Here is a 26,918-nt window from a genome sequence, read left to right as displayed (position 1 = left end):
TTAAACTCTTTTTGTAAAGGTAAGGCAACCACAGTAAAATGATCCCCTCCCAATCACATCATGTGTTGTCTTGTTCTGCAACGTCAATGTTCACGAACCTTTACGGGCACGTGCATTATTTTGAAGTAGAGGGGCGGAGACATACTGGAAAATATCAGGGGGGTGGGCGTATATCCGAGACAGGAAAAGAGGAAACCACCGATTAGTCAGATATGTTTGACGGACAATTTATCGGACGAATCAGCAAATAGTATGTCTTCACTGCGCATGCGAGCAGATCGCTAAACTCTCACTAGTATGGCAAAGAGCTCACCGGTAGAGAGGTGGTTCCATCAGTATGCTGTCAGATCGTGTCGGTGTGGCGCAAGATGTTGCGACACAAGTTTCCCTTGACGGGAAGTGGGCGGTCCTACCCCACAATCACTGGGACGTAATACAGCTAAAATTCTTGTTTTGGCGATTGTTCGATTTAAGCAATACATGAATATGGTATCGATGTGAGATCACACAGGGACCAACATTGAAGCCAGTTAGGTAAGTGACAACGTCTTGCTTTTGACTGCGGAAACAATATGGCGTTAACAGGGATGGCGAAAATGTGAGCTCTCAATGCTATCCTAAAATTGAATTCGCAGCACTGTGACGTACGTTGTTAGCCACACGCTACATAGTCTGTGCTTGTTTTTATGGAACAACTTAACGCTACGTTAGCCACTATTAGCTAACACTGCATTATTAGCTAGCGTTAACACAAGTATCTTAGCAAAGTGAGAACAGAGAACATGGAACTTAAAGAGGGGTCAGATGAACAGCCAATACGTGACGTCGTTTCTCAATGACTAGTTTAGCGTTAGTTATTGAGGCTAGGTGGTGAGTTTGTAGCGTTTATGGTTAAGACAGAAGTGAGGCTAAAGGTACTTTCTCCAGTCTGACGTTTTGTTCTCTGTTTATGTTCCTAGCTAGTCGTCATGGTGTCTCTCCAGCTGTTGGTGTTAGCCTGCGTTGCCTCCGCTCTTCCTGCTGCAGCTGGTCAGTAGCCGTCTCCATCCTGAGTCCTGCCACTGTTTGTCTTTCAGGAGACACACAGAGGCTGAACACATTGTCACGTCTAGTTCTCTGCTGCTGTTTGCATGCGTAATGTCTCATCTGCTGCTGCCCTGGAGTGGACACAATAACGTTTAAATTAACACTTTAACAATGATGTGCACTAGATCTTTTTGCCACGGCCATTTCTACACTTCACAGCAGGAAACATTGATAGAATTAATAACATTAATGATGGGTGCATTCCATTTCAATGCTTGAACTCAAGGGTCCTGGTATTGTGCATACATGTCACATTAACCATTGTTGATGCTGTTAGTTCCATTAGTTTTCTCCAGCTATAACAAGTCAGTATGTCTGCCTTGAGAATACATTTACCACCTGCTTCTTAAAGCAACCTTGTCGAGAAAAAAACTACGTTATGCTTCCATTCAGTTTTTTCTCACCAAGGCCCATAGTGTGTATCATTGAGACATACCAAATGTAATGGAGAATAAATTCCCTACTTGGCTACCCTAGTCCAAGGCGTAACAATGGTTTGAAAAGTGGGTGGGTGGAGTCCTCCCCCAGGAAAAAAAATACAAGATTTGTATACCGTTTTCTGCAATCATACACGCTTTTCTCATATTCCCAACTATTTAAAAGCAACACATTAACATTGCTATCCTGCTTAGTTTAAGCATTTTGCCAGAAAAGTGGTAAAGGCCTCTTAGTCTCTGCATGTTTAACCCAGAACCCTACTGAACGGCACATGTGTGGTACTCAGTTAGAGATATAAGCTGCATACGAGCTGGTCTGGTAGATCTATGATCCAACATTATTTATTATTTATCAAGATCACTGCAATGTCTGTGCTTAGCTTTTGTTTGTCAAAGTGTCGAGTACTCTTTGACATGATTAGTACATTATGAATATACCTTCTCATTGCACTGTACCTAGACATACATTCCATTTTAATGACTCCCTTTTTAAAAAAATATAAAAATGAGAACTTTTCGATAGCCACCGTCTCATATTAATTTAATGGACCCAAAAAAGGGATTTTGAAAAAGGTGAACATGCCCCCCCCCCCCCCCCCCCCCGTTCCTGTTGAATGCGCTCCTGTTGCGTTCCTGTTTGATAACGAACATTGAATTGTTTTCTTGTTGTGTTAGTCTTCTGAAGATAAAGGCAACAGGTGTTACTTTTATCTTCATTTGACGCTGTTTTCTGATGGCCTTGCTCTCCTTCAACTTCAGAACACAACAACCGTTTGGTGATAGCCCCACAGTCTCCAGCTTTAGAGATCGGGACCAACTTCACGGCTACGTGCATGATCATCAACACAGCCGAAGTCACAGCAGATGACCTCTACTGGAATCTGTCTGCGACTACTGTACCCAAAGAACAATACACCAAGATCAACGAATCTGCTCTCAATGTCACTGTCCCCATCACCGGAGAATCTCAGTGGTTATATTGCTCCTGCAAGAAAGAGTCGCCCTATTGTGCCCTGAACAGCGGCAAATTTACTCACGGGATCTACCTTGAGAAAGGCTGTAAGTTTGAGTTGTCAGGACTTCCAAATCGGTAGCGGTTTTCTAACCACCTGTATTTAATACTTCTATGTTTGGTCATTCTTTCTATTGGTCATGATCACATTTCACATGATCACATGCCGGTAACATCCTTGAGAGCTCGCAGACCAACTGTTACAGTGATGTAGACGCTTATTAAGTATATCCAGTGTGTTCGGTTCCCTTAGACTTTCTGAGCCTAAGGAATAGTGTAGTCTGAATTTGAGCTTAAAAGCAACCTGAACAAATAGTAGACACATTTTTGTGATTAAACATAAACTTACGATTATCTTTGAGTTGTTTCTCAAATACATTGATACCTGTGTCATTAAAAAAACACCATCTACTAAAAAATGAAGCAAATAAGATGTGTCTGGGTTGTCTGTCTCAATGTCAGATCTTCCGGGGAAGCCTGAGAATCTGTCCTGTGTAGCCGTTCAGGAGAAGAAGGACATCTCTAGAATGATCAGCTGTAAGTGGGACCCAGTAGGACGTCAAACCGAAAACGTCCATACATCATACAAACTGTATGTCTCAGTGAACCCGTGAGTATACCCCTAGAAGCTTTTATGCCTATGTGGCAAAATAAATGTTTTTTGGTTGTCTGTCCGTCCGGTCCATTCTCAGGAACAGGATATCTCAGGAACGTCTGGAGGGAATTTCCACCTTAACTTAAAGATGATTAACGACAATATTTTATTTGACATAATTCTGCTCATAAAATGAAACACTGAGCAGTTTTAAAAAGTCCCTTCACTCAGTCTGTTAATCCTGCTTGCCCTGCCAGATAGTAGTGGCAACAAGCTTTTTCCACACCCTGTGCAGCAGTGATGTACCAAACCACTATAGCACCATTCTACATTTGAGCTGACTTTGGTTACAAGTAGGGGTACAACGGATCACAAACCTCACGCTTCGGTTCGGATCACGGTTCTTGAGTCGGGGTTCGGATAATTTTTTGGATCCGCAAAGAAAAAGGGAGGAGACAAATATAACTGCTTTTCATTTATTTATTTAAGAGCTTCAAGAACACTTAAAGCAAAGAACTTTGGGCTATAGTCTTACATAAAAACAAAGATGTTGAAGATGTCCAATGTGAAACAAAATGAAATAAATAACAAATAAAAATAAAACATTCAAGAATACTCAATGCTGATAAGTTTAAGTGCAACATGAGGTACCGTAAATTCTGGCATATAAGCCGCTACTTTTTGTCACATGCTTTGAGACTGCGGCTTTTACAACGGTGCGGCTAATGTATGGATTTTCATAGGCTAACTAGCTTTGCGCCGCCATAGTCGGATATGGATGTCTGTTAGAAAACATGAGCCCACACACGTGCTCGCTACTGGATTGGTCATTACCAGCCATGACGTCTCCGTCCCTGATTCGTCACACTCACTATCACGTGACCCGTACCCGGAAAAAAACAAACAGGCAGGGCGACCAGTAATTCATTTCAACATGGATAACTAATTACAAGCGTTGCTGCTAGCACAACAGCTAGCAGCTGTTGTGCAGTAAAAGTCTGCATTTCTGTGGAGGAATCAGCTGTTATTGGAGCGATTAGCGAGCCCCGTGACCAGCGGCGTCATCAGCCCTATTAAGCAGCCAAGCCAGTTAGCCGTAAATGCTATTCAGAGCTACGAGTTACAACAACAGTTATTGCCTCGTTGCTTTTAGATTACAATGAGAAGACACGCTGCTTCGTTTTACTTCTTCAGTTTGGTAGCCTTGAGAGACCGTAGTCTGTAAGTATGTCTGCATGAAAAGATGTACGAATATATATTATATTCGCTAATGCTAATCGCAGTTAGCATTTCCCCATTGGCGGCAGGGTAGGAAATTAACATATTTTTTTGGGGGCAATTTTTGCCCCCACTGACTGAAATCCAGGGGCATTTTCAAAAAATTGGGGGCATTTTTTGAAACTTGTGAAATAACATTTAACCTTTGTTCAAAATAATACATATACTTATTTAGGCTTACAGTATATGAGCAATATTGAGCAAATGGCAATAATAAGACTATTAGGCAGTAGCCTACAGTTTCAAAGTGTTTTCTTAGATTTATTTAACAAAAAACAAACAAATCAGACAATCATATTCAATTTTATTCTTATTTCTTTGTGGTTATTTATTGTTATTATTAAATGTTTTAAACAACTATTAACAAGTATTAAGTCAACGATGCCTTGATTACATATATATCAGTCATTGTATGGAATTATTGAGAAAAAATATTTTTGTAGCACCTCAAATATTGTGATATTACCATATGCATTAGTTATTGTGTGGAATTTTTGAGGAAAACATTTTTATACCACCTTAAAATTTAAAAAAATGTGCCATTTGAAGGTACAAATTCAATTCAGAGTTTTTACTTAGTAAAATATCTTAATTGACTGTCAGTCAGGTATTATTCATTTCCAGCAACCCTAAAATCAAAGAATAAAGACACTTTACGCACAATTTAGGTGTATTTTACCTTTAACTCACGAGATGCAGGTAGCATGTTTTGTACTTAATGTGAATATAATTCATTTAATCTAATTTGCATTATGCAATATGTATACTTTGTTGGCATCTTATTCTGAAAACCGGATGTTCGTCTTAAGACACCGGATGTTGTCTCACGTTAATCTTTCCGTTAACTTTCAAAGTCCTTCGATCGCTCCCGATTTGCACCGTTTAAATGCGTTTACCGTGAATGTCAGCATATAGGTGCACTAACATGTAAGTGTCTGCTGAGTTGACCGCAGTCACAGGTCTGATTAAGAAGCGCTCCATTTTTTTCGGGGGTATTTTTTGCCCCTCTCCTAGTGATATCAGGGGCAAGATGATATTTCTTAGGGGCAGTTTTGCCCTCGTGTATTTCCGACACTGATTGGCGGTAATGTTAAAATTAGCTTAGAAGCTAGCGAGTCGGACATGTTATGATGTTCAGAGAAGAAGACAACTTTAGTACTGTTAAAAGCATCTTGTCGTTCAACGGGGACACCTGCGGCTTATTTATGTACACGCTATTTTTTCTTTTAAAAATGAGCTGGTGCGGCCTATATACAGGTGCACTCTACAGTCCGGAAATGATACCCTCGTCCTTTGATCAACCACTGTTTCAACTGAACTGAACTGCTCGGCAACAACTTGGGTCAATGTTTACTTCCTGTCAGGTTATGTCATTCAAGAAGAAGAAGAAGAAGAAACATTGCTTTATTAGTCCCACAGTGGGGAAGTTATTCTCTGCATTTGACCCATCCCTGTGTATATGTAGAGAGCAGTGGGCTGCCAATGACAGGGGCCCGGGGAGCAGTTAGGGGTACAGTGTCTTACTCAGGGACACTTCGACACAGGACACGGTGCAGCCGAGGATCGAACCGGTGACCTTTCGGTTGGCGGACAACCCTCTCTACCCAGTAAGCCACGGTCGCCCCCAAAGAAGAAGTACAATTACAATTACAGTGCATTATAACTTAAATGCACTGTAATAATGTTACATTACTGTGAAATGGTCTACAACTTAGAATATCTGCATTGTCTGGGGAGAGGACTGTCTGTGGTGACTGGAATATTATTGGGCCTGTCTAGCTTCCACTCTACTGCGTCTGTCAGCACCTGCACCAGGTGTGTGTCTGTCTGTGTGACTCTCCCAGAGGGGGCGTGTCTACAGCACCGGACTATGAATCTCCCACTCCGCCGCGTCACAATCACGTAGCTCTCTGTGAAATCCTTTGTTTTCCACAACGGAGTATGGCCTCATGTCTGCAGCAATAAAGACCCCAATAGATGCTGTAATAGCTTTAGCCCGGTCTGATTCTGCCACAAACGCTTTCTTAAATGCCGCGATGATACCTTGTTGTTGTTGTGGCTTGGCCCCCGTCGCTGACAGACCGATGGTGGAGCTTCATATGTGTGGACATGCCGGATGTATTGCCGTTGTCGTGTCTCTCTCTTTAAATAACGCCTACATACCGTAACGGTTTTGTCCACCACCCTCATCCGTCATAAGTTACATGGAAGACAAAATGTTCCCAAACTTGCGACTTAAATGACGCCGGGAGCTTCTGACGCTCCTCCGCTCGCCATGACTTTCATCGTTAAATGCTTCGAACACGCTCCGTTCACGTGAACACACTACTGCTTTATACCTGTTCACTGACACTCTGCATTGATATTCAGGGATTTGTTACTTGAAAAGGAGCAGCAGCAGTAGAACTTAATTACACACTATGATGATTACACTGTAAAAAACTAAATTAATCCGCAGTTCACAAGTGTGATCCGAACCGTGAGGTGTGAACTGAATGGATCACGGATCGATCCGTGAACCGTTACACCACTAGTCACAAGTGCAACAGACCTCACCGTTGAACCCATCGAGGCCAGTGCAGCTATGTTTTTCCTTCTTCCAAAATCAAGTGTTGACGTGTGTGTGAAGGGCACATTACGTTTTCCGTTGAACAAAATTCTCCCCGCACTCAGCTACGTAAAAGGACGTGATGTCATAAATGATCAAACTCCGACAATAATTGTCAGTCAAGGCACAGAGATAGTTCAACTACAAGTTACATTTTACATTCGATCACTGCTGCAGCCAATGAGAGAACTTTTTATTTCAAGTCATCACGTTTGCTCTTGATCAACAGGCAGATGAAGCCAGCAGTGTTAGAGATTTCATGTCTGAGATGGACATATATATGTGTTATAGTGAGAGGGCTGAAAGGTTGGAACTTGGAATATGTAAAAAAGTGTTGGAAGAATTCCATTTGTATGTATCACTGTGTAAGCCTTGCTGTTGAGTCCTCTAAATGGTATTCAAATCTTTTATCAGCGGTCCTAAGCACTATAATGTGTCGACCAAAAACAACAGTGCCCAAGTGGAGTTTGAAGCCACTTTCCCCAATCATATGACGCTGGAGATCTGGGTGGAGGCACACAATAAACTGGGGAAAATACAGTCTGAGCATCTGGATGAGGATGCCGGCATGTTTGGTAAGTTTGCATCTTTCTGTCTGCGTGCTCTGACCTAGTCTGGTCTAAAACGTGTACATACCAGTCACAATGCTGAGATGTGACTAAGGACGACAGCTTGTTGTGTCTTTTGTTACAGTGAAAACAAACCCGCCATCAGATGTCAAAGTCATTTCCGAGAAGAGTTTTCCCACCTCCCTTCTGATAAACTGGACTCATCCTATTCCTAAAGAATATGTGAGATTAACATATAAAATAAGATTCTGCCAACATGGATCTCAAAGTTGGACTTATGTAAGTATGTTTTTCTCATTCGAACACTCAAATAAACTTATTTTTCTTCAGGTCCATATTGTTGTTATTTTCTACGTGTAGATGCCTGGTCAACTGACAAGTTTGCTGTTTGTCCTTTCTAATTATTAGTTGACCAAATCAATAAAAGAGTTGTGTTTAATGTCCTTTTAGGTACCTCCTAATGACACTGCCATGGACATACAGTCCTTCAGACTCCAGAACCTTCATCCAGACACAGTATATTTCACTCAGGTGTGCTGCAAAAACGCAAGAGAGGGCCACGGCTACTGGAGCAACTGGAGTACCAACGCTACCAAGAGAACACCAGAGGACTGTGAGTTTTATGATATGACATGTCAGACTGCTTTGACTAAGTAAAAGTGTTTGGCAAACAAATACAACATGGTGTTCAAAGACAATTGACGAACGTCAGATAAATGTATTGTCAAATATCTGTCATACCTGATGGACACAATAACTGTATTTGTAGTCAGTCACATATTTGGATGCACATTTTGAAGTACTGCATTAGAAAAGCTGTATGGAAACAGCAAAATGCTTTAAAATTCCTGAACTGGGAAAAAAGGTTGTTTGCTCACTTGAGGTAATTCGTGGGTGAGGTGCAGTGGTGTAGTAGCTAGCACTGTGGCCTGGCGACCTGTCCGAGATGCAGGGCTCTGCTGTCGGCGTCGCGTTTCTATTCTCGGCAAGACCCGCCCTGTGCAGTATTCAAATGCTAGCGTTGGCCACTGGCCGAGGTACCGGCAACATGATTTGTTCGGGTCCCATGCGCTGACCAGTGGGCTTTCCTGACCCTCTTATACTTGAGGTCAAGTATAATCCAATCATCTCATCCTCACCTTTCTCCCAGCAGCATGAAACATGTCCAATACTAGCTGACGTGAAAGACCTCTCTGTTTTTCTATCGTACGTGGCCACGCCGACTTGGTTTCCGCTTCGCAGTCTCTTGTTCTTCTACTATTTACTGATGAATTACAGCCATGCAGAGCCTATAGCTCCAACTACGATGTAGCGATGCGGTTATTCGCTCAAAACCAGTTGATGGAACCGGGCCTAATTTGCATTTCAAAAGTTTGTTTGAAATTTGCTTGACAATTGAATGGAAACACGGCTAATATGAGTCCTTGTAACGAAGTACTTGAGACCTTCCTTGCACTCGGTCAGTACTTAAAGCACTGATATTAGTGTCTGGTGTAGATTTGCACTGAATGGGGTTTGACTGCCACAAGGTGCAGCCTGGTAAACACAATTTGTGCAAAATGTCTTGCAGCCTCATTGATCACTAACCTTTAAGATGACAAACATATTTTAAATGCAAATTTACAGCGGTGAAAGGAATTGTTGAACCGCTGAATCTGCCGACTCTAATGTTGTAATGTAGATTTGTAAGATGCGGTGTCATGATTTTGAAATGTCATTTTGGTAAACGAGATATTTAAGTTTTAGTTTCCTTTTTTCTCTTTGTCCTAGTACCAGGTAAACCGGATGTATGGAGAATCATTGAAGGTGACGGCATAAACAACCGACGAGTGCAGTTTATTTGTAAGGTAAATAACCACATCACATTCAATTTAACTCTTAAAAACGGTCACACCTAATAATAGAAATAGCACCGTTTGCTTTGGAAAACATAGAACACCAAAAACACTGCAATGCCTACACATGTTCTCTACAGCTTTTTTCTATACAGTTCTATGAAGCTAAGCTTGGAGTTTCCCCCTACATATACATGTAATCCTACATGAATACAATGTTGATTTTTCCTAGCTTTCACACCTTGAACAAAACGGACGTCAGGTCGAAACCTACACTATAATGTAACCAAGGGTTATGACGGTCTTGACCACATTGTAACCCATAAATTGCGAAGACTTGCAAAAGCTGTTGTGAGACTCGCTGCCCGTCAACCTAAACGACTCAGAGCTCAATGTCTAGCCTTAACCGTTAGGGGTCACTGTCTAGCCTTAACCGTTAGGGGTCACTGTCTAGCCTTAACCGTTAGGGGTCACTGTCTAGCCTTAACCGTTAGAGGTCACTGTCTAGCCTTAACCGTTAGGGGTCACTGTCTAGCCTTAACCGTTAGGGGTCACTGTCTAGCCTTAACCGTTAGAGCTCAATGTCTAGCCTTAACCGTTAGAGGTCACTGTCTAGCCTTAACCGTTAGGGGTCACTGTCTAGCCTTAACCGTTAGGGGTCACTGTCTAGCCTTAACCGTTAGGGGTCACTGTCTAGCCTTAACCGTTAGAGCTCAATGTCTAGCCTTAACCGTTAGAGGTCACTGTCTAGCCTTAACCGTTAGAGCTCAATGTCTAGCCTTAACCGTTAGAGGTCACTGTCTAGCCTTAACCGTTAGAGGTCACTGTCTAGCCTTAACCGTTAGAGGTCACTGTCTAGCCTTAACCGTTAGAGGTCACTGTCTAGCCTTAACCGTTAGGGGTCACTGTCTAGCCTTAACCGTTAGGGGTCACTGTCTAGCCTTAACCGTTAGGGGTCACTGTCTAGCCTTAACCGTTAGGGGTCACTGTCTAGCCTTAACCGTTAGAGGTCACTGTCTAGCCTTAACCGTTAGGGGTCACTGTCTGGCCTTAACCGTTAGAGGTCACTGTCTAGCCTTAACCGTTAGGGGTCACTGTCTGGCCTTAACCGTTAGAGCTCACTGTCTAACCTTAACCGTTAGAGGTCACTGTCTGGCCTTAACCGTTAGAGGTCACTGTCTAGCCTTACACCATACACTTCATCACAACAGAGGTTAGAGCAATAGGTCTAAAATCATTATTCTCCTGTGGACAGAGTTTCTTAGGGACCGGTATGAGGATTGCCTTTTTCCATTGTGTTGGTACAGTGCGAGAATCTAGGGACCTCTGGAAAATGGGGCACCAGGCAGGTGTCAATTCATCTGCACATGTTTTTAATAGAAAAGCAGAGATACCATTTGGACCTGTGGCCTTGTTGACATTCATTTGCTTAAGGACCTTGTTGACGGATTCATGGTCAATCTCTAGCCTGTCAACATCATCAATAGCAATACCATCAAGCACCATGTCACATTCAGCAGAGAAGTCATAATTGTCAAACCGCTTGTAAAATACATTCAGCTCATTTGCTTTAGCCAGTTCATCTACAACATATATGGATTTTGTTTGTGGGTTTCATGTTGGTGGCTGTTTTCATGGAATCCATAGTTGTTTTTTTTAGTTTTTTTTTTTAGAGTTGATAGCCTGGAGGTTTTCCTCTATTGCCTCCCTATGGCGTTCCCGAGCTTCTTTCAGCCTCTGGTTAAACTCCTTTTGTACAGTTTTTAGTTGTAGGTGGTCGTTGGTCTTAAATGCCAGTTTTTTCTGTTAATACAGTCCTTTACGTCCTTTGTGATGTAAGGTTTTTTGTTAGGGTAGACTTTTATTGTCCTTTTTGGAATCACAGTGGCAACACAAAATTGTATGTAACTTGTGGTAACTTCTGTGGCGTTGTCCAGGTTTGGCTCTCCAGAGAAGGTATCCCAGTCTGTACATAGAAAGCAACCTTTCAGTGTTTCTGTGCTGTCATCTGTCCATGCATTGATAGATTTAACCAGAGGTTTACTGCTCTTCGGTGCTGTTTTGTATGTGGGGATCAGGTGAACGGTGTTATGGTCAGAGTTAGACAGGGGTGGTTTAGCTATGGCTGTGTATGCATGTTTTACATTACCATAGCACTTGTCTAAAGTCCGATTCTTCCTGGTATCACATTTAATATACTGTTCAAAACCTGGCAATGCAATGTTTACGTTGCAATGATTAACATCTCCCATGATGAAAATCGGGGCGTTTGGGGTGCGCTGTAGTTGTTCGTGTCTGCCACCTGTGCCGCAGCCCTCGAGGCATTGCCATTGGGAGGTACATAAACGGAGAACGGCCTGAGACTCACACATAACAGTTCCACATCAGGGTTTCAGATTTTCTTCCGGACTGTGTGCTGTCTGTACCACTTGTCATTTATGTACAAGCAGAGCCCGCCCCCTTTGCTTTTCCCTGACAGAGCTTCTGTCAGAGCGAATGTGTGAGAACCCCTCTATACCAACACAGCAGTCAGGGATCTCGGGGTGTAACCAAGTCTCAGTGAAAAGCATGATACAGGACTCTCGGTACTCAAAGCATCCCCTTGTCAGGAGTCGGAGTTTGTCCATCTTATTCCTCAGCGACCTTACGTTACTCAGAATCATAGATGGCAGGGGCGGTCGATTGCCTCTTCTCCGTAGCTGTTGTCATAGGCCTCCTCTCCGGCCTCTTTTCCGCAATCGCTGCCGATGTGCAGCTCTAATATCTTCCGGCACATTTTTGAGGAGCGATCCGAAAGGATCTGCTGTGAGCTTATCTCCATAGTGGCATAGAGACAAGAGCGCTTCCCTCGTGTAAGATAGCGCCTGGTTGCTACTTGCCCAAGCCGGTATAGCCTTGCAGGTGGTGAAACGTTTGCAGGAGCAGTAACGTCACCAGAAAAAAACCGATCGTTCACAAAAAGCCAAACAAACAACAAACAAACAGCAGCACAGGCACGTGCATCCGTGTCGCCTGCAGAGCAGCGCCACAAAGTGCTTCTTTCAAAGGTGTTTCACCATAAACTCCACTCACTGTGTTGAATGAATGTGTTTTTTGTTTGGAGGACAACAGAGTTCTGTTGAACAAAGCCTTAACCTTTGAAGGATAAGGGTAGTAAAGGCCTGAATACACAGCGCACAATGGCATCACAATAATAGTAACCAAAACAATGTTAAAATGTATGCAGTTGTATTTCTGAGTTGATGCAGAATAGTAACATACAGTGTGTGACTTTGTTTCTGCCAGGATCCTGTGTTTGCCAATGGGAGGATAACAAGATTCAATGTAAAGATTCAAGACCCAAAGGATAAAGTGAAGAATGGGAGTTTGGAGTTGGGGAGTTTCGCAGTCAACAGGTCAGACAGCGGCGCTATCACTGTCCTTCAACAGATTCACCTGGCTGACAAGAAATCTGTTAAAGTGTACGTCTCTGCTGTCAATTCTGTGGGGAAATCTGCTGAGGCATCGTTGGTCATCTCAAAAAAAGCACATGGTAGGTGTTACACTCTAAAGGCACACGTACATAGTATAATCTAAACCGCTGCATTTATTATTAATGCTGTAACTCTGTACTCCACTGACATGTACATAAAGCTGTTTTATTGTGTTTTCATTTATCGACTTCCCGGTCCAGCGGGTCAGTTTTTATCGGACTTCCCAAGAACCTATTGATCAGTGATCATAAATGTATTTTCTTTCATCTCTCTGTAAATGCTGACCCCTTGTGTCTTAGACAAGCACTTGGTCCCCACATTGTTACTCGGTAAAAAGTACAGCTGATCAGTTCTCAATGCATTTTTGCTGTGATATTAACACGAATCTTAATGTTGAATTTTTTATGCAGTCTTTTAATGAGCATTTCACCACGTTGCTGGACAAAGTGGCACCATTTAGGGATAGGACTAGGGCTATCTGCAGCACTTCTCCGTGGATGACAGATGCTGTCTGCAGCCTGAGACCAAAGTGAGGCAGGACCGAGCGGCTCTGGAAAGCCACTGGACTAGAAGTGCATCGCACATACCTCAAACATCTCCGAGATTGTTTTAATGCTGTATTAAAGGAAGATAGAACTGCTTACTCTTCAAACTTAATTTCTTCTTCAAAAAGACGTCCTAAGATTTTATTTAACACTATTAATAACATTGTTTCACCACCACTCTCTACATTACAGTGTTTTTCTATAGATGATTGAGACAAGTTCCTTACCTTTTTTATTGATAAGGTAACGACTAGGTCCAGTATTCATCCTGGGACTTGTTCATAAAACTCTAGCCCCTCTCGTTGTCCTACTGTTCTGTTATATTAACAAGACAAAAACCTAATCCAGGTCAGTACTCCAAATTCATTTATCCTTAAAACTGGGCTACGTCGTCCAATCGGTATCTTTTGACTTTGGACATGCAACAAAGGTTCCCAGCTGGAACAGAACCCAGGACGCTGAGTTTCATGGTTGCTGCCTCAACCTCCGAGGACAACTATTTCTCATAAATGTCTTGAAATCTGTGTTAGTGAGAACCTCTCCTTTGCCAAGATAATCGACCTAACAGGTGTGGCATGTCTCGATGCTGATTAAAAAGCATGTTTGATACACAGGTGTGTCTTGGGCCACTCTAAAATGAGTTGTTTTATCTAGAAAAGAAGACTTTGAACGATGGATTTCACATGACTAGGGCAACAGATGTGCATGTTTTGGGTCACACTGGATTCATTCATGAAGAGATTGCATCCAAAGTGCCAGATTCCATCGAATGTGAGCCGTTGCCCACTGAAGTCGGTTACGACAACAGACTGCAGTCAGGTCAAGACCCTGCTGACTTGTTGCATCGGCTCTCCTGGTAGCTATTGTCAGACGATGTTACAGGTGAAGAAGCCGGATATGTAGGTTCTCCTGTCAGGAGGATGGATTATCTTAACAAAGAGGTGCTCACTAACTAACATGATTTTAACAAATGTGTGACAAAGGTTGAGTAAATAATCCTTTAATGTGCATAGAACAAGTCTTAGGTCTTTATTTTTAACTTGTGAAAAATGGAAAAAAACAGAAATGTTGGGTTTATTTTTTAGTTCAGTGTATGTAGTCCAATTGACATCCAAATATTCTATATGACACAATATGATGTGCTGCTGCACCACATGGCCGTTGTTTTTTTGGAATGTAATGAGCTGATTCGCGAAGCCTCCTACAACTTACCCTCAGTCCAGAGCAGAGACTCCAGCTGTTTATGGAACTGCAGCCGAGATCTCAGCTGCAGGCTGGACTGTAGTCCGCTGCTGCTTCTGGTCTGACCCTGTGCACACAGACGCATGCTGCTGCACAACACAGCTAATAATTACATTTTCTGAGTGTTGTGAATGCTCAAAGTAACAATGTGACATTGTATGTATGTATGTGTGTGTGTGTGTGTTCCAGAGCTCGCTCCAGTTGGAGAGCTGAAGGTGTGGCCCCATGGGGGCCGTCTGTGGTTGCAGTGGAAACCCCCCAACAGCACAGCTCTGTCAGAGTACGTGGTGGAGTGGGTCAGTGGTGATCAGACGGACTGGCAGAGGGAAAACAGAAACACCAGGCACACTGCCATTAAAGGTAACCCTTTTCCTTTCCAACGTGCCATCAAAGTGATATTTCATACAAAATATGTCCTCATTGAGAATGAACTCATGGTCTATACAGTAGATAGATAGTTATTAGGGGTGTAACGGTACGCGTATTCGTATTGAACCGTTCGGTACGAGGCTCACGGTTCGGTACGCATGACGAACCAAATACGTTTGAATAAAAAAAAAGAATTTTTTTATTTTTTTTTTAAACCTTTATTTAAGCAGGTAGTCCCATTGAGATAAAAAAAAAATCTCTTTTGCAAGATGTAAGTAACAATACAAGATGTAAGTAACAATACAAGATTTAAGTAACAATACAAGATGTAAGTAACAATACTACATAACATTAAGGAGCAGTTTTAGTTTTTTATGCTTATGTGTTGCTAAGAAGACACCCCTGAAGATGAGTCACTCAGGTATAGTTCCATCATTGTTCAAAGTCAAAGAATAACTTTATGATATTAGTTGTAATGAATAAATATATTTTAAAATCAAGTACATTTCTCTGGCATTTATAGTTTTCTACTGTACCGAACCGTGGCTCCACTGTATCGTACCCAACCCAACCGTGACTTTTGTGGTGTGATCCAGTCAACATCAAATCTGCATTCATATTCAGCATAGTTATGTAGTTTCTGTGCAGATTACTGCACTACATTATGTGACGATGTGTAAATCCAAGCTGACATGGCTTTTCTCCAGCCACCCTTCAAGCCCACAGGGTGTGTCTTACTGTAAAGCTGGATCACTTAATTGATACTCTGCTTTATTCTAATTACATGGTTTCGACAGGCCTTCCTTTAAACTAACATTTCTTTCTGAAATCTAGGCAACCTTGAGAAGTTTGTTTGCTACAATGTATCTGTGTATCCAATATACTCTGGACGGACTGGGAAACCAGCAAGCACAGCAGCCTATCTGCAGCAAGGAGGTACGATAACACACACACTCATCAGTGACTCATTGTAAGGAGTGAACCATTGTATTGTGAATATTAAAAGCAGCAAGCAGAGACATACCATTTACAAAAAAGTGAGACAGAAAAAAAGCCACATACTTTGAAGCTGGTAACTGTGGGGTTTATAGAAGGTACACGTTGTTGTATGAGTTTCCTTTTTATGTTTGCATTTTGTCATATTTAAATGATAAACATCCGTTCAATAACTATTGATTTTTCTTTAATAACTCAATGAATGTTTTTCATTGTGACATGAATTTTCACCACAAACAAAGTGCAGAGGTGTAACACATTTCAGTGTTGTCCAGCCAATAATACTGTACATGCACTGTGCAGTGGAGATGCTCCTCTTCACGTTGCTTCCTGTGTTATGTCTCAAGGAACAAATGGTTGTCATTGAACACCCAGAATGTGAGCGTGCCCACAGAGCAGTCACAGGGGCTGTGGTCGGCCTGCCATCACCTTCACTACTGTGAGGAAGAGCCTTTCTTGTCTGTGTTTTTCACAGCCGGCTTTAGGCTCGTTAAGTTTAGCAGGAACAGAACCTCTGCTGCTAACTTATCTAATCTTTTTACTCCCATAGGGACGTTAAGAAACCACGAGCAAACAGACACCACACAAGCAGATGATGTCACATTTGACGATACACGCGCAGTCCTTTAGAAAATGAGCTCACAACATTGTTTCCAGGGGACCCTACAAAGTGATACACACGGCTGGAAAACGCTCGTTGCCATGATGTGTGACTTATGAAGTTGTTGAGGTCTGCTATCCTGTCATGTGATTGCATGATTCAGATATTATAATAATGAGCTAAATGCTAACGCTAGGTTAACAGCAGATATATGCGATCATATCTGAATCATGCCGTCACAGTGTTAAAATAAACCAACAAAACATCAACTTGAGGTCATTTTCCAACACCAATGGCCGTGTGCATCGCTTTCTTGTTTCCCCTTGATACTTTCCTTGCGCCACTTTTTCATAATTGCTGTGGATGTGTCTCCAAGTTGGTGAAGATACTTCTTGGATTAGTGCTGGCTATTAGGCTCATCTGAGATGAGCCGGTCCTGTGCAGAATCGATCACCGCACAATGCATGCAGGTTAGATTTGTTGATGAACACGTGGGCAATGAGGTGAAGGCAGTATTTAGAGCCAGATGCCGCAGTTGCTGTCCACCAGACTGCAAGACCCAGGGCATGATGGGAAACGTCTGATTCAAGAGTTGATTGGCTCTTAGTTTTGACAACAAATGCTACGTTTTGTATAAAATCCTATTTTTCTCTGTAATAGTAATATTTAACGCTAGATTGTTGGCTATTCGTCTCATGTTGTGGAACAAAGGTTTAATCTAAAAACATATCTTGTGTGGTTGATTATAATAAATCTTCTTCATACAACACTTATCAAAACGAGCATCAAAGTGTTTCCCAGGTAGACATTAAAAGAGCAAAGGATAGAATATTATACCAGATAGACGCACATTTCCACATAAATCTATGTTTACATACTTGTATAAATAAATCTGAACGAGGTCTGCAAACTCTAACAGGATGTTACTGTTTCTTTGACTTCCTGTTTTCGCAGCATTCAGTGTTAATGAAGAGGAAGAATACAGGAACTGTATGCAATATTCTGAACGAATAATGGGCCACGATTAAAACGATTTAGTTTTGTTAGACTTGATAAAAGGACAAATTTCAATTCTCAAGTTTTTTTAAATTTCAACTAGTTCCTCCAGAGATGTTGCCACAAATCATCAGTACAAAGTCAGGATGTATCTGAATCCAGTTGCATGATTAGCTACACGATGATGTTGCTGTGTTGGTTGCAGCTCCGGCGGCAGCCCCCGCTGTTAGATTGAACGGTAAACCGGGACATAACAAGGCCGAGCTGGTCTGGAAGGAGCTCCCCCAGAGCAGTCGGCAAGGCTTCATCACAAACTACACCATATTCTACACAAGTGGAACCGAAACTCACGGTACGTAGCTCTGCCATGAATAGAACGAGACGGCTCTCTATTTAGTGTCGGACCACAGGAAGTGTTTTCCCTGACTGTACCCAAACGCCACTCTTATTTGCTCATTTCTATTTTGCTCATTTTCAGCAATAACCGTGCCAGCTGACACCACCTCATACACTCTGACGTCACTGACAGGCGACACCAAGTATGACACTTGGATCAAAGTCTCAACCATCAATGGCTCAGCCACCAGCATCTGTCACTCATTCACCACTCTAAAATATGGTGAGTGGAAACCTTGGTGGCTGTGATGAATGATCCCATGATGATTCAAAAATGTCCCAGAGCCAATTTCGACTTTTCCATAAAAAGATTAGACTGTGACACAACATACAAACACACACACAGTCACAGCCAAAGTTCAGTTTAGACATCTAGCATACTGATACTGTTGATACCTTATTGACACGGCCTGGTTCACAAAATCCTGTTTTGAGAAGAGGCATCATTAAATTATGAGAAAAAACCATTCAGGATTCATTGATAATGTGATGAAGAAGTTGAGGATCTGTTGAGGTTATATGACAATATAGTTCTTACCAGTGGTGGCTGGTCAATAGAGGGCTATGGGGCCTGGCCCCACCATGAGCCACACAAAAAAATGTATTATAATAATCATAAATTATAGAAATTGTCAATATTTGTGTTTTTGAATGATGGAATGTACCCAGTAATGTGTGTAAAATATGCTATCTGCGCAAAATATATGCTTTTCCTGCTCGTCCTCTCCCCCTGTGTGCTCTCTGCTCGTGCTCTCTGTCTGTGTGCTCGACACTCTGAGAACGCGCAGCTTGGGGGGCCTGATCGTTTTGGCCCAAAAGAGGCGGGTCTATGAAGCAGTTTAGCCAATTGCTGATTGAAGATATAAATGAGTGACATACAATTTAGCCAATCAGCGCCTTCAAATAGATTCAGTGTGGGCCAGAACGATCAGGCCCCCCTCGCTGCTCGTTCTCGTCAGGAGAAGTCTCTACAGGCGAGCGCCAGCGCGAGCACTCCTCCTCCAAGACCCGTTTGAGAGGAGAACTTTGGCGGAGATTCTGCAGCCAAAGAGCTGATATCAGATCAGCCTGACCTCACAATCAGACAGCAGACTAGTGGGAAAGGGAAGCAGTACATGAAGCTTCTGTACTAGCTGTACACCAGACAGGTTTGGCTAGCTGGATGACGTCATGCTAATCATTTATTTAGCTTTTTAAAACAACGGGGACGGATCCAGCACGGACAGTTACAGGAGTGAGGGATGAGGAGGTAAGGAAACATGAGAACACCAGGGTAGGGAGTGAGGGATGAGGAGGTAAGGAAACATGAGAACACCAGGGTAGGGAGTGAGGGATGAGGAGGTAAGGAAACATGAGAACACCAGGACACACATGAGAACTCTGTCAAGCTACATATTAGACAAAGTGAACATCTTTTCTTCTACATAGCTGTCCTCAGTCTCATCTGCTTAACTTGGTCATGGAGGCATCAACATGTAATAGAGATGTTAAATTAACAGTGAAAACTCATCATAGCTTAATTTAACATCAGTATTCATAATTACACTTCATGTTTACTTCTCCTGATCTTCACCTCCTATAACAAGGTCCATAGGGGCATCTCAATAAATGAACATGTTATATTATATTATATAAGTGTTATTTACTGATTGTTTTCGTGTTGTAATAAATGTTAAATATTTAACTGCAAAGTAATAATGCTTGTTTGATAATTCATTTTTTTTGCATTAAATCATACTGGGATGTTTGCTGAAATTGACAGGATGGCCCTACCTAGAACATGTTCCACCAGCCGCCACTGGTTCTTACACATTTAAATGGTACTCCCTCTCGACTGCCATTGATCTATTTCTTGCTAGACATGCGCAAAGAAATGGCATGAGATCTTATTTAGCTGCACATGAACTGTGACTGGGCTCATTTGCATCTGTCGTCTTTGTAAATACCCCGATGACTCAAAATATTGCCGTGATACTATTTTTCAATCCTAATAATTTGTGTCATGCTCAGGAAATTTTCCTTTGTATGTTTTTTGTAGATTATTTTTTTCCATTCCTCAAACATCAAGTTTAGATTTGATCTCAGGCTTCTGACTCTGCACTTTAATATGTTACCAGCGCTGACAGAAAACATCCAGCAAAGGCTGCTTTCACAAGAGATAAATAACTGCACATGAGGGAGGGCTTTGTTCGCGCTCTCTCACACACACACACACACACACGTACATTGATCAGCTCAATTTATTTCCTTCATTGTGGAGACTCGACCACAGCTGGACTGCTATTATGAAGTCTACTGACGTGACTGTTTCTCTCTAGCTTGGCTTGTGTGGTTGTTGGTAGAATGTGGTGTTCTCTGTGTTTCCCTCAGCACCAGGAGAGATGGAGGGCATTGTGGTCGGAGTGAGCCTTGGCTTTCTGTTCATCGTTGTCGGGACCATGCTGCTCTGTGTCTACAAAAAAGATGCGTAAGTCTGAACACCTAAGCCGCTGCTCTCAGAGCCGGGTTTGATGCAGGGTCCCCATTTAACCCTTGTGTTGTCCTGGGGTCATTTTTGACCCCAGAGGACGTTTAAGGTCTCTAAATAAATGAGACATCATATTTTTGGCTTAATATTTAATGACTTTTCCTAATTTAATGGGGACAACTGCGTAAACACAAACTCAACATGTTGATATGTAAAGTGATATTTAAAGCCATTAAAACACCCAAAAAATATCTCTTTCCAACTTTAGGTCAATCAGTGAGATTTGATGGTGATCTGCATATTTCTCCAAAGTCCCATAACAGGGATTCTGGATGTGTACGGGTTTGGGTGCCGGGGGGGGGGGGGGGGGTTGTTTTATTTAAAGGGCTATTTAGGTAGTCAACAAAAAACTAAGTACCTGACACATAAACTTTGGTTGCAATTTTAATTCAAATAATGTTCTGGAGGTTCAAATTGCTGGGGTCAAAAATGACCCCAGGATAACAAGTGTTAGTAAATTTGAAGGTAACAGGAGGCTTAAATGTTGCAGAAATGAATGTTGACATGTTTTAAATGTCAGGTAATGAGTTGGAATAAAGTTAAAAGACTGAGGAGTTGAAACACAGAGGTGGGTGATAATTTATACTGTATGCTTTATAAACAGTCAAACCAGACGGGGTCATTTTTGGCCCCAGAGGACAACAGGCAGTGGTGTGTAAAGTACCCAAAAGCCATACTTGAGTAAAGGTAAAGATACCTTACTGGAAAACTACTCCAGTAAAAGTCACCTATTAGAATACTACTTGAGTAAAAGTCTCAAAGTATCTGATATTTATTGTACTTAAGTATCAAAAGTAACTTTCTGATATTAAATGTACTTAAGTATTGAAAGTAAAAGTACAAGTAAATGCTGTGAATAAAAAAGCAAAGGGTCAGAATTTTGAGAATGATGAAGTTTATTATTTTAAGTGCTGTGGCACCATGACCAAGGACATGGAGCTGTGTTGAACATAATTGGGTTGCTGTGATCCATCCAGGAGCAACAATGTTCAACATAATATATTGTACATAAGTATACTTTTGCATCGGCTATGAACTTATCATCATAATTCTCCGAAAAGCAATATGACACTATGAAGGAGTTGTAACAGTGCGTTTATAAGTCTGCTCATTAGACTAGAGGATGTAGAGGACCAATGCATAATATTATGTTCAGCAAAACATATCCACTTGATGCATCAGGTCAGTGTTGTGAGAAAGGACACCTGCCTTGTAAACTCCTATGGGCCTGATTTGAACACAACAGACAAAGGTTTTGCTCAAGCTGAATCTGCAATTGGGCGACTGCTACCATCATAACTCCATCTGATCATCCACAACATGACTCAAATATCAAAACATGATCAATACTAAAGCAGCACCCAAAGTAACAACCCAGTCATTACTTGAAACTGAAACATGTCCTGTTCATCTTCAGAAGACAATTCTATTAGAATGTGAAGAAGTTACAGTGTATTAGAATGTAACTTCTTTACATTGTATTAGAATGTAAAGAAGTTACATTCTAATAGAATGTAAAGAAGTTACAGTGTATAGAATGATTCTATTGAAGTTATTCCTTTTTTAAATGTTTTAGACGAGTCACTAATTACTTTAAAAGAGTGATTATAGCTGATTTAACTTACAGACATGAGATTGGTCTTCTCATGTCACTCTCTTTATACAATGATATAAATTCATCCCCGTTTTATTGATGTCTTATGAAAAGTTACTCCTCATTTTTCGTGCGTTTTTCCTGCAAACGTCCAGCAACATGAGTCTGTTTTCACTTGTTACATGCATTCTGTCTTTTCAAAATAAACTTCCATCTTCGCAGGAAACAACTAAGGTTTAGGCGATGAAACTACTTAGTTAGGTTTAGGAAAAGATCGTGGTTTGCGTTAAAATATCTACGGAAGTGGTGTTGCTTAAGTACGGAAGTCACGTCACAAATAAATCAACATTGGCTTCTCGTTTCACACACGGCACAAACTGCGGCCTCCTGGAGGAAACACAGTGTTAGTTTGACCATCCCCCTCCTCATCCCACCCGTCCTGAGTGGAATTATACTCATGTAGTCGCTCGCTAGCTTATAGCATGTAGCATCCTGGCATCACTGGGAATCACAACACCGCGGCTTTGAGAGCACTTGTTTGCAATTGTGCATTAACGTGATTAACCAATGATTTAACTTGCTGCTTGGACCACTGATTCACCAAACCTGCTTGCTTGCAGTCTGTGTTCCACCGCAGTCCCCGACGCTGCTCTCATGATTCATTTTGTTTCTAAAGATAGATTTGATTTTGTAGCGAGTAACGAAGGTTTCAGGGGAAATGTATCGGAGGTAAAGTATCAGTTTTCTTTGCAAAATGTAGTGAAGTAAAAGTAAAAGTCAACAGAAATATAAATAGTAAAGTACAGATATCCAAAAAATCGACTTAAGTACAGTAACGAAGTATTTCTACTTCGTTACTGTACACCACTGACAACAGGTGTGATTATGTGCTGCCATTCGAAAAATTAAAATGATTCAAAAACAGCATCCTCACTAAACTTGGATACATACCTCTCTGTGATCAGTCAAATAGTTAAAGTAATATAAAGTCAAAATAATTCATTGTTTCATTGTATTTTCACCCAAAAACAGGGTGTGCTTTTATGCAAACAAGGTCTATTAGCCCTAAATTCCAAAATAAAGGGAAAAATGTGTGGTAATGGGTTGGACTGAAGTAAGACTAAAGGTGTAAAACAGAATTGATTGACAATTTATACTATATGCTTTAAATAACAGTCAAACCAGGCGGGGTCATTTTTGACCCCAGAGGACAAAAGGTGTACGGCAATCGGGAGGACATTACACAAGGGTTTTAAACAAATGTGCCTCTTAATGATGGCAGGCTTTTCATCACACTAGTGTGTGGTCATTCATAACAGCTGTAAACCCTCCAGTCCTCAGACGTGGACCGTCTTATGAACTGGTCCATCTGAGCGTACCCCGAAGAAATAATCGCTGAACCCCATTGCTCAGATACATAGTGAATGAAAGTGTTTGAAAAGATCTTATGTGGATCCACAGTCGCTAAGCTGAGACATAACCCTCAGTGTTTCCTCTCTTCCTACAGGATCATGGAGAACTTTTGGCCCCAGATTCCAAACCCTGGAGAGAGCACCGTTGGAAACTGGTCTCCTGATTGTCCTTTGAAAGTGAGGACTCCTTTTGAACTGACACACATGAGGGTGACGGCATGTATAGTATTCAATATGCGACAAATCAACATCCTATAACAGTCGGACCCGTCAAAGGTTCGCTTGCACAGAGCAAATCTCTCAAGCTCCGTGTTGTTTTCCAGCTCTAGCCTGCTTTCATTCTGCAGTGGACCAGTAACACTGGGCGGGACCACTGGGGAGGGACCACTGGGGAGGGACCACTGGGGAGGGACCACTGGGGAGGGACCACTGGGGAGGGACCACTGGGGAGGGACCACTGGGAGGGACCACTGGGGAGGGACCACTGGGATCAGGAATATTCCAAAAGAAAAGTTTATGCTTGTTATTTTTATGCCCACTGATAAGATGACTAAGAAGTGTCCTTATTCTCACCACGCCATCACTGCTCTCACTAGTGAAACTAGAGGCCTTAGACTCCAGTCACTTTTCAGTCTGATCATAATTAGACTTTTCTTTTCAACTTGTCCTCTACAGACAGAGACACCAAAGGAGAACGGTCTGTGTGGCGTCAGCGTGCTCGATGTGGATGTGTGTGATGGGAAAGGCATGTTCGAGGAGGACAAGGCCAGTCTGGCCCTGAAGAAGGACAAGTATCTGTCCGAGGAGCACAGCAGCGGCATCGGTGGCTCCTCCTGCATGTCCTCTCCTCGCCAGAGTGTGTCCGACAGCGACGAGGGTGGCGACATGGCCGACACCACGGCCAGCACCGTTCAGTACTCCTCGGTGATGGCCTCCAGTGGTTACAAGGGTCAGACCCCGAACTCCCAACCCCAGCAGGCTGTCTTTTCACGGTCCGAGTCCACGCAGCCCCTGCTGGACTCTGAGGAGAACCCAGACACGTTGCTGCAGGAGGGCAGCAGACAGTCCCAGCGTTTCCCCCGCCTGCCCTGCGCCACACACACTGACATCATGGAGCAGCAGGAGGTGCTGGAGCCTCTGGACTTCTGTCCCCTGGAAGAGGACTGTGAGCAGGCGACACCGACAGACGGCCAGTCAACATCGCCGGCCTCCAGCTACATGCCTCAGCTGGGTGGCTACAGGCCACAGTAAGCGCAGACGAACCTAGAGGTGTCATCTATGTGAATGCTTCTGTGCCTTTTGTTAAAGTGGCAATGGGCAGGATTTTAGCTTGAACTTATCATTATGAAGTAAATGTTGATAGCACGATGTACTGGCTATAGAATATTGTTTCCATTGATTCCCTATAAGCCTGGTTGTCACTGTGCAGTTCTATCTGCCACCGGGTTTGATCTCCAGGGAAGGTGAAGGCTTTCGACAGTGTGTCGACAGCTCATTTCCAATGAAAGTAGCTAGCAATAGCTCCAACGTCATACCAAGCCCCCAAGAAGAGCGCAGACTTTGAGGCAAATTTGACATAGTGGCCAAACAACTTCCGTATCCGTAAATTGAACTCTCCTCCCTACGATGGCCTTCAGGTAATGTTAAATTACGTATCTGTAATTTAACTCATTCGGTCCTAGAGGTGCTAAACCTTCCTCGGTTGGTGTGAATAAGAACGAGGCAGGGCCTGGAGGCGGGGCTAAAAGCAACGATAGTGTTCATGCTCTATGGATCCAGTGATGAGGAAGATTCACGTATTTTTACCGGAACTCTATACTCTCAAGTCAACATTTCTTTGCTTCATGCGCCACTCTGCAACTTTTCATAGGAATGAACGGCGTGCCAGCTCTCTTTATACATTCATCATTCTCTCATTTGCATACCGGTGACATCATGGTGCATTCATTTGCATAAAGTGTACCCCGTACTGTTGGCAGAAGAGCCTGTGATTACTCTGAGCTGCACTGGGATTGAATAGGGTTATGTATTTGAATATGTCTTGCTTTTTTCCCTCTGATGGTCGCCAAATTTGTTGCCAGTTGTAATCTCGGAAGAAAAATGAAAGCGATCCTGTTATCTTTGCAACAACAACAGCAGCAGCAACAATAATAGCATTTGGAAACGCTAGGGGGGGAATTGAAAAGTTGTGTATTGCCACGTTTGTCACAATGTTCTTTTCAAGTCTTTGAAGCAGTGAAGAGTCTTTCACGCGTAACCAAGTGTGAATATTTCCTGATGCTGTGTGAGAGCACTCTTCAATGTGAATTACAGCTTGTAGGGGTAGTTTACCAGCTTTGCGCTCACATAGAAAACTTCCACAGCCACATCTTTACAGTAGATAATACCCAAAACATACTCACACATGTATGTTTAGGAAATGTCACATGTTTAGGGAGTGATCGGTGCTACAGCAGGCGGACTGAGGATGAAGCTGTTTCTGACTTGTGTCTCTGTAGCGCCCTCATGTGGACGGGTTTACCTCTGCAGGGATGTTACAGTTGATCACCTGAGCATTGTCACTTAAAATACAGGAAGTGTATTCTCGGTTTAAGTACATACTCTGTACATGAATGTAATCAAGTAACAAAAGATCACACTGGCACGTACGTGTTGTCAGTGCAGGTTCAACAAAAAAAGTACATTCTATAGTACCAGTGTGTAGGATTTTCATATCTACATCAGAAGCAGGTCCCCTTGGAGTCCGCCATGTTTCACTGTCATGTTTCTACAGGAGCCCAGAAAGGACAAACCAAACACTCGCTCTAGAGAGGGACATTTAAGTTGTTACGTTACCTGAAGGCCATCGTAGGGAGGGGAGTTCAGCCTCTCCACTAGATGCCACTAAATCCTACACGCTGCTGCTTTAACTGCCTTTGGAAATCAAAAAAAGGAAGTGAAATAAATATTTTAGTAATGTACAGTTTGTAGCTCACGTGACAATTATTTAGTTTGAAGAGCTGGTTACAGTCGGCAGTGGCAGAGTAAGGTCAGTCTCACGTTGTTTACAGTGGTCATGACAACTAGGAAAATCCACAACTGAGTATTATATTTTTTACTTTTTTAAAGCACGATTTCATTTCAATGCAAACTGTCGAAAAAGGGTTTTGCATTCATTACCTGCTGACGAAGTTTAAGGGTTTCTCTGTTTTGAAACGCTGTAAATGATCATTATGAAATAAATGTTTTAACTAATGTGTTGATGTCAGCTGGAAATATGCACTCGCATGTACTATCGTGCACTCACATGCACTAACATGCACTCGCATGCACTAACATGCACTCACATGACTTGTAGAATTGTCTGA

The 26,918-nt window shown here is 42.3% G+C and overlaps 1 protein-coding gene across 2 annotated transcripts; it reads left to right on the top strand.

The window, feature by feature from the left end:
• The first annotated feature begins 325 nt into the window (after positions 1–325).
• Positions 326–26,918, top strand: il6st (interleukin 6 cytokine family signal transduce). Of its 2 annotated transcripts, none has more exons than XM_079290078.1 (16): positions 326–534; positions 960–1,029; positions 2,283–2,582; positions 2,998–3,145; positions 7,431–7,591; positions 7,710–7,864; positions 8,036–8,198; positions 9,356–9,432; positions 12,706–12,952; positions 14,870–15,040; positions 15,884–15,985; positions 17,848–17,994; positions 18,121–18,261; positions 20,409–20,505; positions 23,667–23,748; positions 24,247–26,918. In XM_079290078.1, exons 2-16 carry the CDS (start codon positions 969–971, stop codon positions 24,820–24,822), a joined length of 2,628 nt encoding a protein of 875 aa, XP_079146204.1. In that variant the 5' UTR covers positions 326–534; positions 960–968; the 3' UTR covers positions 24,823–26,918. The 2 variants fall into 2 exon arrangements, with proteins under 2 accessions (XP_079146204.1, XP_079146205.1); XM_079290079.1 differs by having other exon boundaries at positions 528–534; positions 964–1,029.

This window comes from Melanostigma gelatinosum (assembly GCF_949748355.1).
Source record: "Melanostigma gelatinosum genome assembly, chromosome: 18".
In the NCBI taxonomy this organism is placed as follows: domain Eukaryota; kingdom Metazoa; phylum Chordata; class Actinopteri; order Perciformes; family Zoarcidae; genus Melanostigma; species Melanostigma gelatinosum.
The sequence above is the reverse complement of the archived record's forward strand: the minus strand, read 5'-3'. Positions and strand labels throughout refer to the sequence as shown.

Excerpts from the sequence above, each read along its gene's own strand:
- il6st (XM_079290078.1), top strand. The coding sequence starts at position 969 with ATGGTGTCTCTCCAGCTGTTGGTGTTAGCCTGCGTTGCCTCCGCTCTT. Across the intron at positions 2,583-2,997 it reads GATCTACCTTGAGAAAGGCT|ATCTTCCGGGGAAGCCTGAG; the intron begins GTAAGTTTGAGT and ends TCTCAATGTCAG. Across the intron at positions 9,433-12,705 it reads GAGTGCAGTTTATTTGTAAG|GATCCTGTGTTTGCCAATGG; the intron begins GTAAATAACCAC and ends TGTTTCTGCCAG.